We start from the raw sequence: 13,085 nt of genomic DNA on the forward strand, positions 1-13,085 counted from the left end.
AGCCACAGTAATGCAAGATCCGAGCCACGTCTGCAACCTATACCACAGCTCACGGCAGCGCCTGATCGTTAACCCACTGAGCAAGGGCAGGGACCAAACCCGCAACCTCATGGTTCCTAGTCGGATTCGTTAACCACTGCGCCACGACGGGAACTCCCCCCCCTTTTTTTAAATGAATTAATTTATTACATTTATAGTTGTACAATGATCATCACAATCCAGTTCTACAGGGTTTCCATCCCATACTCCCAGTGCATACCCTCACACTCCCAAACTGTCTCCTTTGGAAACCATAAGTTTTTCAAAGTCTGTGAGTCAGTATCTGTTCTGCAAAGAAGCTCATTGTGTCCTTTTTTCAGATTCTACATGTCAGTAATAGCATTTGATGTTGGTGTCTCCTTGTCTGACTGACTTTACCTAGCATGATAATTTCTAGGTCCTTCCATGTTGCCAAAAATGCCACTATTTCTTTCCGTTTAATGGCTGAGTAATATTCCATTGTGTATATGTACCACATCTGCTTTATCCACTGTCTGTCAATGGGCATTTAGGTCGTTCCCATGTCTTGGCTATTGAAAATAGTGCTGCAGTGAACATTGGGGTACATATGTCTTTTTGAGTCATGGTTTTCTTTGGATAGATGCCCAGGAGTGGGATTGCTGTGATCAAATGGTAGTTCTATTTTTAGTTTTCTGAGGAATCTCCGTACTGTTTTCCACAGTGGTTGCACCAATTTACAATCCCACCAACAGTGTAATAAGGTTCCTTTTTCTCCACACCCTCTCCAGCACTTATTGTTTGTAGACTTTTGGATGATGGCCATTCTGGCTGGTGTAAGGTGGTACCTCATAGGGTTTTGATTTGTGTTTCTCTGATAGTGATGTTGAACATCTTTTCATATGTTTTTGGCCATCTGCATGTCTTCTTTGGAGAATTGTTTGTTTAGATCTTCTGCCCCCGCCCTTTTGCCTTTTTTTGGCCATTTCTAGGGTCACTCCCACAGCATATGGAGGTTCCCAGGCTAGGGGTCAAATGGGAGCTGTAGCCACTGGCCTACGCCAGAGCCACAGCTATGCAGGATCCAAGCGACGTCAGCAACCTACACCACAGCTCATGGCAATGCCGGATCCTTAACCCACTGAGCAAGGCCAGGGATCGAACCCTCAACCTCATGGTTCCTAGTCGGATTCGTTAACCACTGAGTCACGACAGGAACTCCTGTTTTTGCTTTTTAGTGCCACATCTCTGGCATATGAAAGTTCCCAGGTCAGGGGTCCAATTGGTGCTATAGCTGCTGGCCCACACCATGGTCACAGCAACATCAGATCTGACCTACACCACAGCTCCCGGCAAAGCCAGATCCTTCACTCACTGAGTGACGCCAGGGATTGAACTCGTAACTTCATGGTTCCTAGTCGGGTTCATTTTGGCTGCACTACTGCAGGAACTCCTATTTGTAGACTTTTAATGATGGCCATTCGCACCCATGTGAGGTGGTATCTCATTGTAGTTTTGATTTACATTTCTCTAATAATTAGTGATGTTGAGCATTCTTTCTTGTGCCTACTGGCCATCTGTGTCTTCTTTGGAGAAATGTCTAGGTCCTCTGCCCATTTTTCGCTTAGGTTGTTTGTGTTTTTGTTGTGGAGTTGTATGAGTTGCTTGTATATTTTGGAGGTTATGTCCTTGTCAGTTGCATCATTTGCAACTGTTTTCTCCCATTCTGTCACTTGTCTTTTTGTTTTGTTTCTAGTTTTCCTTTGCTGTGCAAAAGCTTAGAAGTTTGATTGGATCCCATTTGTTTATTTTTGCGTTTGTTTCTTTTGCCTTGAGAGACTGAACTAAGAAAACATTACTATAACTTATGTCAGAATGTTTTGCTTATGGCTCTCCTCTGGGAGCTTTATGATGTCTCATCTTTAAGTCTTTAAACCATTTTTAGTTTATTTTTATGTACGGTGTGAGGATGTGTTCTACCTTCATTGATTTACATGCAGCTGTCCAACTTTCCCAACACCACTTGCTGAAGAGACTTCTTCCCATTGTATATTCTTGCCTCCTTTGTCAAAGATTAATTGACTGAAGGTGTGTGGATTTATTTCTGGGCTTTCTATTCTGTTCCATTGATCCATATGTCTATTTTTGTGCCAATACCATGCTGTTTTGATTACTGTAGCTTTGTAGTATTATCTGAAGTCTAGGAGGGTTATGCCTCCTGCTTTGTTCTTTTTCCTAAAGATTGCTTTGGCAATTCTGGGTCTTTTATTTTTCCATATAAATTTTAAGACTATTTTGAACTGTTAACTTTCACATGTTGATTGCTGAGTTATGTATCTATCAGTGCTGGTAAAACTTCATTGTGCACCAGAATATGTTGATATTTAGTTAAAATGAAGATTGATTCAGATGCTGCAGTAAGGGTCCAAGCATTTCTTAAGCTCTCAAGAGATGCTGATACTTCCATGGTGAGGACCACACTTTGGGCATCAAAAGTAAAGATGGTGATCCAAATACTTCATAGGACTTGAGACCAAAGTAATATATAAAAAATTATGAAAATTTGGTAATGAGCTTTGTTATGTTTTCCTTAGCATTGGTTATTTTATTTTAATTTTTTTGTCTTTTTGCTGTTGTTGTTGTTATTGTTGTTGTTGCTATTTCTTGGGCTGCTCCTACGGCATATGGAGGTTCCCAGGCTAGGGGTCTAATCGGAGATGTAGCTGCCAGCCTACGCCAGAGCCACAGCAACGCAGGATCCGAGCTGCATCTGCAACCTACACCACAGTTCACGGCAACGCCGGATCGTTAACCCACTGAGCAAGGGCAGGGACCGAACCCGCAACCTCATGGTTCCTAGTCGGATTCATTAACCACTGCGCCACGACGGGAACTCCAGCATTGGTTATTTTAAATTTACTTTGTTCAGCACATTAAGGACACTGTAACTTTTAATGGTGTTAAAACCTAGGTGTTTCACATTATATCTTCATATCCTCTCAACTGCCTAGCACAGAGTTAAGTACTCAACAAACATGAATTACCATGGCGTAACAGCAGTTCAGAAAATTTAAATGTTGGAGCGTCACCTAAGAGAGAAATGAAGTCATTACAAAGTCATTTACATGACAATTTGTTCATCCCTTTGTTTTTAAGAAGACACACAATCTGACAAGGCAGACTCTCCTGTCATTGGTGACAGCTACTCAGGACTAAGCTGGAAGAGTTGCCTGATCTAGAAGGTAGGAAAATATATTCTGAACAATGCCCCTGGCTCCAGATTTGAATTCACCTGGGGGGGGGAAATGTACTGTTGACCCTTGAGCAGTGCAAGGGTTGAGGGTGCCGACACTCTGCACAGTGAAAAAAATCTGAGCATAACTTATTGTTGATCCTAGGATGCTCAGTTTCTTTTCTTTCTTTCTTTTTTTTTTTTTTTTTGTCTTTTTGCTATTTCTTTGGGCCGCTCCCGCGACATATGGAGGTTCCCAGGCTAGGGGTCGAATCGGAGCTGCAGCCACCGGCCTACGCCAGAGCCACAGCAACGCGGAATCCGAGCCGCGTCTGCAACCTACACCACAGCTCACGGCAACGCCAGATCGTTAACCCACTGAGCAAGGGCAGGGACCGAACCCGAAACCTCATGGTTCCTAGTTGGATTCGTTAACCACTGCGCCACGATGGGAACTCCTTATAGTTTTTTTTTTTTTTGTCTTTTTCAGTTTCTTTTTACATGCCTGTGGACTCAGCCAACCGTGGGCTGTGTAGTGCTGTAGTAGTTACTATTGGAAAATAATCTGCATATAAGTGGACCCACACAATTCAAACATGTATTGTTCAAGGATCAACTGTAGACTTCTAAAATTTCGTTAGTAATTTTTTTAAGGTAAGCAAAATCTGTTAACCATCCTTCAAACTTATATGAGTGAAATATTCATATATTAAAATAACAAACATGATGCTAAGAAAGTCTGCTTTCTGGAGTTCCACAAAAATTGTTTTAGTACTCCCTGCATAAGAAATTCAGTATCATGCCATGTCTATAGAGTGTAAATATCCATCCTGCATCCCCTGTGCCTTTTTTTTTTGGCCTACTTTAGTCATTTTATTAAGAACAGCCAGAAAGGAGTTCCCTTCATGGCTCTGACTGAGATCCATGAGGATGCAGTTTCGATCCTTATCCTCACTCAGTAGGTTAAGGATCCAGTGTGGCCGTGAGCTGTGGTAAGGTCACAGACACAGCTCAGATCCTGCGTTGCTCTGGCTGTGGCACAGGCCAGCAGCTGCAGCTCTGATTTGACCCCTAGCCTGGAAACTTCCATATGCTGCAGGTGTGGCCCAAAGCGGGGAGAAAAAAAAAAAAAAAGAATAGCCAGAAAAATCTTTCAAGGTTTCAGGAGTCTCTTCTGGTTCAGTTTTGCCAGAAGTAACAGCAGAAGTCTGGAGCCTTAGCAAATTGATAGAACTTAAGCGACATTGATGTTGACAGGAGTTGATGAAGAGCATATTTAATTCCGCCAAGATTATCATCAGAGCTGTAAGATGCACTCAAACTTTTTGAAACTCAAGATATTTTTTAAAAAACAGCATTATAAATGAAGAAGAGTCTATCCAAATTATTTTTTATTAATAGTAAAGACTGTTCACACATACTGCTTGCAAATAGACACAAAAATTATAAAAATAAACCAGTTGATATTTAAGGGCAAATGCGAAGTTTGCACATTAGGTCAATAAAGATTTTGTACACTTTTATACTGTAAGTTATTATAAACTAGATATATTAAGCAAAAAAAAGTGCAAACCAGCAAGTATCACATGTCACCATTTGTGTTTTTAAAATGAGAAATATAGACAAATGCTCCTGGATGTGCATAGAATTCCTCTGGAAGAAGCCCAAACTGCTGTCAATGGCTACCAAGGAACTGGATCAGGGAATGGTTAAGGAAACTGACTTTTCACTGATTATCCTTTGGTACAATTTTAAAAATTTAGAATCATATTCATCTACAAACTTATTTAAATACTTCGATTAGAAATTAAAGAGGGAAAGGAAACCTCTTAATACATGGATTTAACATAGAATTACTTCATTAAATGACACAGAAATTATTTTAAAAATTCTGAGCATTTGGGGAAATATTTTCATAAAGGGAGTTGACAAGAAATGAGTGAAAAATGCTGATGCATTATATTACAGTGATATTTTAGCAAAGACTTTCATTTCCAAGTGTGAACTATTTCAGGGAGTTTGTGAAGACTGTCTGCTGACTACATAGCCAAGGTTGGCCTTCCTGTCTTCCCTAGAAGACAGGAAGGCTTGTGTGAGTATTTAGGATGCTTGAAATGATCACTTTAAAAAACTGAAATGTCTTAACAGTGAGTTTTAGGCCTACGTGATAGGGAAATCAAGATTACTTTAAAGCCAGTCATTAACATGCTGCTCATCTGCATGTTACACAAAGAAAAATACACTGATATACAAGAATAGTTAAATTTTTATTTTCTGTTGCCTTGGAAAAAATGACTAAAATGTAATTCGAGGAGTTCCCGTCGTGGCACAGTGGTTAATGAATCCGACTAGGAACTATGAGGTTGCGGGTTCGGTCCCTGCCCTTGCTCAGTGGGTTAACGATCCGGCGTTGCCGTGAGCTATGGTGTAGGTTGCAGACGCGGCTAGGATCCCGCGTTGTGGTGGCTCTGGCGTAGGCCGGTGGCTACAGCTCCGATTCAACCCCTAGCCTGGGAACCTCCATATGCCGAGAGAGCAGCCCAAGAAATAGCAACAACAACAACAACAAAAAAAAAAAGACAAAAGACAAAAAAAAATTAAAAAAAAAATGTAATTCGAGATTGTTTCTCTAGCTTGGCTTCTCACTGTGTCATGAAGGTGATGGCACAGACGTTACTGTCCCGAGCAGCATGATGTGTCATTGTTCATGTGCTTTCTGGGATGGGCAGGCACCCTGTGTACACGTCCTGTTTTTCCCACTCTCCCAACTGAAACAGTACTGTGCTCCTCCTTCCTCTACCAGCACGCAGCCTAAATCCCAAAGGAGAAAAGCTGGAGCACCTACTTTCCCCTTCTTACACCTTTTGTTGAACCATTTCAGAAGCAGTAAGAGATGATCTGCCTTCTCTATTGTAAGTAGTCATCAATTCTGACACACGGAATAGCAGAAAAAGCAGATTTACGTGATGCCATTGTCTTTGTGCTTCCACACTCTGGAACAAGCCTGTTTGCAAACAGTTCCAGGCGTGTTAAAGGGCCCTCAAAAAATTAGGAATAATATCATCTCTGGTATAAAAATTCAAAAACATCCAGTTCCAAATAGTCCCTGAGCATACTGTTCATTCCAGCAAGAAGTCTCCAGAGAGGTAATGAATGAAAGGCACGTGTTCTCCAGCTTGAGGACCACTGCATAGATGTGGGATGGTATTAGGATGGTACACCAGCAGGCTAAGCAAGGTGCTAGTTGATGACATGCCCCCCCCCCAATTTTAAATCTTGGACATCAGAAAAAGAGTGTAATGTTGGATGTAAACACGACACTTTAGACTAGAGGAGTGGCAGCTGGGGTACAACAACTCTTCCACAGAAGATTCAAGAATATAGGAGAGCCTCAAACTTCCTCTTCTTCCTTTTCCAGGAAATCAGTCAGTGTTCCATTGTCAACAGGAATCAATAAATACTCCACTCCATCAGCTCCCTAAAAGATGTAAGAATACCCTGAATGTTAGTCATTCATAAGAGATATATTTGAATCCTACTGTAGGTTAAACAAAAAAATGGATTTGACCTCATTAATACTTTATATAAAGTATAAAAATTAAGGCCGGAGGACATACAGGCAATATATATATATTTAAATACACTGAGTTTGTAGTTGAACCACTTTATAGTGGAGAAGAAAACTAAAGGATGAGTAGGTGGGTGTTTATTTCACCATCTTGCCCTTTCTAAAGTCTTCCATCACTGACTTCTCTGTGTTTTTTTTTTTGTCTTTTTGCCTTTTTCTGGGGCTGCTCCCGCGGTACATGGAGGTTCCCAGGCTAGGGGTCTAATCGGAGCTGTAGCCACCAGTCTACGCCAGAGCCACAGCAACGCAAGATCCAAGCTGCATCTGCAACCTACACCACAGCTCACAGCAACACCAGATCCTTAACCCACTGAGCAAGGCCAGGGATCGAACTTGCAACCTCATGGTTCCTAGTCGGATTTGCTAACCACCAGCCACGATGGGAACTCCTGACTTCTCTGCTCTTTTAGTCCCTTACAACTGGGTCCTTGCCATTGGCTATAGGTTCAGGTATCTCCCATTTTAAAATAACCCTCACTAGACTCCTCATTCTTCTCCAAGTGTCACAACCATGGCACCTTTCCAGAGGCGTTGTCTGTGAATAGCGGTCTCCATTCCTTCTCTTTTCACTCAACCCAGGCCAACCTACCTACTGCCACCATTATCATGTAACCAAAACAGCTCTTGCTTAGACAAGAAATTCCATATTCCTAAATTCATTATGTGGAGTTCCCTTGTGGCTCAGTGGGTTAAGGATCCAGTGTTGTCACTGCTGTGGCCCTGGCTATAGCTGTGCTACACGATAGATCCCTGGCCCAGGAACTTCTGCATACTGTGGGCCTGGCCAAAAATAAATAAGTTTATTATGTATTCAGTCTTCATCTTTTTGGCCTCTTGGCTGCACCTGACACTACTGACTATTCTTTCTTAGAACATGCTTTTTTTGGCTTCTGTGACATCTTGGTTTTCTTCTTGGCTCTCGGGCAGTTTCTCTCATTCCTGCAGGCTTATCTTCTACTTGGCCATTAAATGTCACACACTTCTAGGCTTAGTTCTTGGTCCTCTAATCACACTGTATGTCCTCTTTCTCAGTAGTCTCACCAATGCCTGATTTCAGCTATAAACTAAATATGTAGGAATCATAATATTCTATCTCTAGCCTTGATCTTTCCTCTGGTTTCCTGTCCCAGGAATCAGGTGCCTAGCCAGCATCTCCATGTGGAACTCTCAGAAGAACCTCAAATACAGTAAGTCCAAACATATGAAGATCGTGAACTGATGATCTGTCTCCCCCAAAACGTTGCTCTTCCCGTTTTTCATCCACTGATCCCAACACCTCTGGTTATTTACAAGCCGGAAGCCAGGAATTGCTCTAGACACCTTCCTTTTCCTTGGCTCCCACGTCCAATCTATCGATTCTTGTCAGTTTTGAACCCAACCACTCTTCTCTGTTGACCCTGGTCCAGATTACGTCATACCCAGATTCACGGCTTCCTAGCTGGCCTCTGTTTGCGGACTCTGTGCAGTCCCCATCTTGCCCTGCCCCATTCCACTCTCTGCACCATTGTCAGAACAATTTTCTAATGACTTCCTGTTATTTTAGAACAAAGATTAAAACGCTTTCCTTGGCCTAAAAGTCCTGCGTGGTCTAGCCTTTACATTGCTATCTGTTCAGCTTCATTTGTGCCATGCTGGCCACCTCTTTGTTCTGGGGCCTCTTTACATGCTGTTTGTTCCTGCCTGGAATGTTCTTCCCTCCCTCTCTGACGGGTTATCTCCCAGTCTCCCTTTAGGTCTCAATTCAGCGGTCTCTTCTGACATCCATAACCAGGTCAAATCCACCTATCGTAAAAGGCTATTGCAGAACCATTTTTTTTTTCTTTTCCTTTTTACAGCCACACCCGCAGCATATGGAGGTTCCCAGGCTAGGGGTCAAATGGGAGCTACAGCTGCCAGTCTGTACCACAGCCACAGCAATGCCAGATCCAAGCTGCATCTGCGACCTACACCGCAGTTCACAGCAATGCCAGATCCTTAACACACTGAGCGAGGCCAGGGATTGAACCCTTGTCCTCATGGATACTAGTTGGATTCTTAACCCACTGAGCCACAACGGGAACTCCCAGAACCATATTCTGATCATAAGACTTATCACAGAAATGCACTTGTGTGTGATTATTTGACAAATGCCCATCTCCTCTGTTAGACGTTAAGCTTTATGAGCAAAGAAACTAGGTTTTTGCTTACTACTGTATCCTAATGCTTAGTGCAATATCTGATATAAAGCTAGTGCTCAATAAATATAGACTGGATTAATGAATGGGCTGGAAGGAGGAGAGGAAAGGGAATAGCATTATCTGACTTCTTTCTTTTCTTTTCTTTTTTTTTTTTTTGGTCTTTGGAATTCTTCATTTCATTAAGGGTCTCACAAAATAGCTCAAACGTAACTTGTCTACATCCAACACAAGAGAGAGGAGCAAATAAATGGTTAGCACACCGACAATGATCTTTTTTCATTGTTAAAAATATAAATAAGTGTTCAAGGTTTGACAGTTTTCTCCTCCGTGTGTGTTTCTCTGCAAGACTTTATGCCACAGGCCCTTCAGGAATAAGAACCAGTACCTGTCATCTGCAAGCAAGGAGGGCCACTGTGCCTAGATTCCTGAGGGGGTATCTGACTTACTTCTAATGGCCTATTATTCCTCTGGACAGGAAGTCATAAAATCTGCTCTGCTCTGAAGCAGAGTACTTCTACCTGGCCTCCTTCTCCAGAGATCAGATGGCACACGGCCTAAGTGCATCCTTGTCATCATGCAACCTCAGTTTCACAATCCAGCATACTTTTTCTTAAGTAACCGAGAGCCACCATTCCTGGCATACATACAATACCATAGCAGCAAAGTCTCACCTTCTTTGTTCTTAGAAGCTTGTGGTCCCTAAATTCCGTTAACTGGGCCCGAAGTGTCAGATCACTATTGACGAGGAATGCCTCCCGACACTGCTGGTAAAAATCTTGGAAAGGGAGTCCTGGAGAGTTCAAGAGGAAATGAGAACAGGAGTCAGTATTTAAGACATGACCCCATATATAGATACTTAGGCCAAAGAACAGAGAAAGAAAGTGCTATTACCAAAGTATGCCAGAGCAGTCAGCAAGTACTAAGTGAGAAGCAAAACGAGAGGATACTGAAACTGGCTTACAGTGTTTACAGAGAACCGGCGGCCTGCAAGCAGTCAACTGTGACCAAGTATACAATTCTACAGGCAGTTCTAAACAGGGTGAGTAAAGTGAACTCTTCAAAGAGGGAACAAGTCAAATGAGAACTGGGTGATTATTGAGACGTGTTTAAATTAACACATTATTTTTACTCAAAGGGAAGAAAACCACCTAAGACGCCCATCATGTGAAATATGTGTAACTGGTAGACACGCATCCATAGCCAGCACAGTAAGCTGGGTGTCTTTCAGTTCATCTTGGCCAACAGCCTGTTCAGCAGTGTATCTGTGGGGCTGCTTGAAAATTTGCCATATGGCAGACGCAGTGAGCACAGTGTGTGAAAAACTTCAGCGCCATGATTAGATTTTACAAAAAGGGATTTATGGGATGAAGCAAAAGTCACACAATTTACTATCGTAAATGTTAGATACCAGTGTAAGAAGGGTTATCCTGGTTCTCCAGCTGATACTTCATCAGTAGCCTGAAAATCCCCCTAAGGAAAACGACAAACAAAAAAACAGGAATTCACATCCAGAATGTTAATAGCTGAGAGTAAAATGCACAAAGTGTGAAACACTTGGCCTATGTTAACCTCTGTTCATTTCTCCAAGGAACAGCATATCCTAGCTACTTAAAGAAGCTTTTCTATTTCCTCATAAGGAAAATCTAGGAGTAGAACTGACCCCTGAACGCCGTGGGCTTGAACTGCGGGGATCTACTTATGGGTGGGCATTTTTCACAGTAAACACTGTAAGGCTAGGCAGTCCAGAGTTACTAGAATCTGTGGACGTGGAGGAGCTGCACACATGGAGAGCTGGCTGTAAGTTAGACACAGATTAGGCCCCACATTGTTCAGGAGTTAACCATATTTTTTTTTTTAGACCACAGATTAAAATCCACCATAGAAAACTCAGAATATAGAATAAAAACTAAAGAGGAAAATATGAATCCCATAACTCTAAAATAACAGCCACTGACATTTGACGTGGAGCTGCTATTTGCGTTTGCTGCCTTTCTCCACACTTTGGGGAAGGAGGCAGGGTGAAAACATAAATTCATGTATTGACGTATGTTAGACACCATTCTGTACCTCACCTTTTCACTTATTGGCTTTCCCGTGTTTTAAAAAATTCTTCTTGAACAAATTTTTTTTTTCTTTTTCAGCTGTACCACCTAGCTGTTCCCAGGCTAGGGGTCAAACCTAAGCTGCAACTGCGATCTATACCACAGCTGCAGCAACATCGGATCCTTAGCCTGCTGTGCCACAGTGGGAACTCCTAGAAGATAATTTTTAAAAGCATATTTTGGGAGTTCCCGTCATGGCTCAGTGGTTAACGAATCCAACTAGGAACCATGAGGCTGCAGGTTCGATCCCTGGCCTCATTCAGTGGGTTAAGGATCCAGCATTGCCGTGAACTGTGGTGTAGGTTGCAGATGCGGCTTGGATCCCGAGGTGCTGTGGCTGTAGCGTAGGCTGGCAGCCGTTTGACCCCTAGCCTGGGAACCTCCATATGCCTCAGGTGCGGCTCTAAAAAGACAAAAGACAAAAAAAAAATCAAATTTAAGTTTAAAACCCATCAAAATTCTGCTTTTTCCTCTATGATGACCAGTGAGACACTCTTACTCAGATATATAAAAATCTGTTAAGGAGTTCCCATTGTGGCACAGCAGAAACGAGTCTGACTAGGAACCATGATGTTGCGGGTTCGATCCCTGGCCTTGCTCAGTGGGTTAAGGATCTGGCATTGCTGTGAGCTGCAGTGTAGGTTGCAAATGTGGCTCAGATCCTGGTGTTTGCTGTGGCTGTGGTGTAGGCTGGTGGCTGTAGCTCCAATTGGACCCCTAGGCTGGGAACCTCCATATGCCGCAGGTGTGGCCCTAAAAAGCAAAAATAAATAAATAAATAAATAAATAAATAAATAAATAAATAAATAAAAATAAAAATAAATAAAAATCTGTTAAGAACAAAAATGTTGGTACCCTTATTTATTATTGGGCAATTTAGATCACTACTGAGTAGTCTGCCTATTGCATAATCCAACTATTATTACTACTATTTCTCTTAATCCTGCAACCTGAGTAAGGACTTTAGTAATCACCATCAAAACCTAGTAGTGTTTATCCTAAAATGTACGGAGTTTTTTTTAAAAAAAGAAACTGTCGTTTTCATTCTTACCTTGCATTAGGGGTCAGGCTTCGTAAGACATGAGTTAGGGAACTAAGTGGTAGTGATCCAGACTGTTTGACCAGAAGAGAATTCTCATAGGAGGTTTCTTCAGTATAAGGACTATATGTAGTAGTTTCATACCAGAGCCAGTTATAAAGACTCTGCTTTGCATGATCCCACACTAGAGCACATGACCAAAGAAAATAAGCATTACTAATTATTTTCCTATTGTCATGTTACTAGATTCCACTCTAGGAAAGAACAAGAAAACATTAAGTGAATTCACACTAAGTGAATCCTGGAAATTTTCATTTCTGTTATCTCCCCATCCAATCTGTACCTCACAATCTAATTTCATCGTTAATCAATATCTGAATCTTTATTTGTATATTAAATACAAGTAAAAATACATTAGTGCTACTAAGGCATTCTTTTAAAAAATTTAATAATTTAACATTTTGTTTTATAGGATTATCACAAAGTCTCTGAATAAAACATATGACTGTTATAACACCACAGAGTAGAAAGAAACCAAAATAATAGTTGGGTCTCCTCTCCTTCATGAAACTTGAGCTGTAAAATACACCCTTTACTACCTAAATTTTTATTTCTATGAATTATGTTCTAAATGAGATTGAAGACACATATTTTTGGCAACTATATCTTTAAACACATAACAAAGAAGTGTACTAAAAACAGTTTAAAATATTATAACTTAAGGAGTTCCCATCATGGCTCAGTGGTTAATGAATCCGACTAGGAACCATGAGGTTGTGGGTTCTATCCCTGGCCTTGCTCAGTGGGATAGGGGTCTGGCATTGCCGTGAGCTCTGGTGTAGGCTGGTGGCTACAGCTCTGATTAGACCCCCTGGCCTGGGAACCTCCATATGCCGAGGGAGTGGCCCTA

General features: G+C 41.7%; 1 protein-coding gene across 3 annotated transcripts in view; it reads right to left on the reverse strand.

Moving 5' to 3' along the window:
* Positions 1-5,821: 5,821 nt before the first annotated feature.
* ORC2 (origin recognition complex subunit 2) overlaps positions 5,822-13,085 on the reverse strand; it is a 43,853-nt gene continuing 36,589 nt past the window's right edge. For all 3 annotated transcript variants that reach the window (XM_047773203.1, XM_047773202.1, XM_047773204.1), the window contains 4 exons: positions 12,188-12,359; positions 10,443-10,504; positions 9,706-9,824; positions 5,822-6,707 (listed from right to left, as the gene is read on the reverse strand). In XM_047773203.1, the coding sequence (XP_047629159.1) occupies positions 6,621-6,707; positions 9,706-9,824; positions 10,443-10,504; positions 12,188-12,359 (440 nt within the window). In that variant the 3' untranslated portion in view covers positions 5,822-6,620. The remainder of the gene's footprint in view (positions 6,708-9,705; positions 9,825-10,442; positions 10,505-12,187; positions 12,360-13,085) is intronic.

Source organism: Phacochoerus africanus, chromosome 3 (assembly GCF_016906955.1).
Source record: "Phacochoerus africanus isolate WHEZ1 chromosome 3, ROS_Pafr_v1, whole genome shotgun sequence".
Taxonomy (NCBI): Eukaryota; Metazoa; Chordata; class Mammalia; order Artiodactyla; family Suidae; genus Phacochoerus; species Phacochoerus africanus.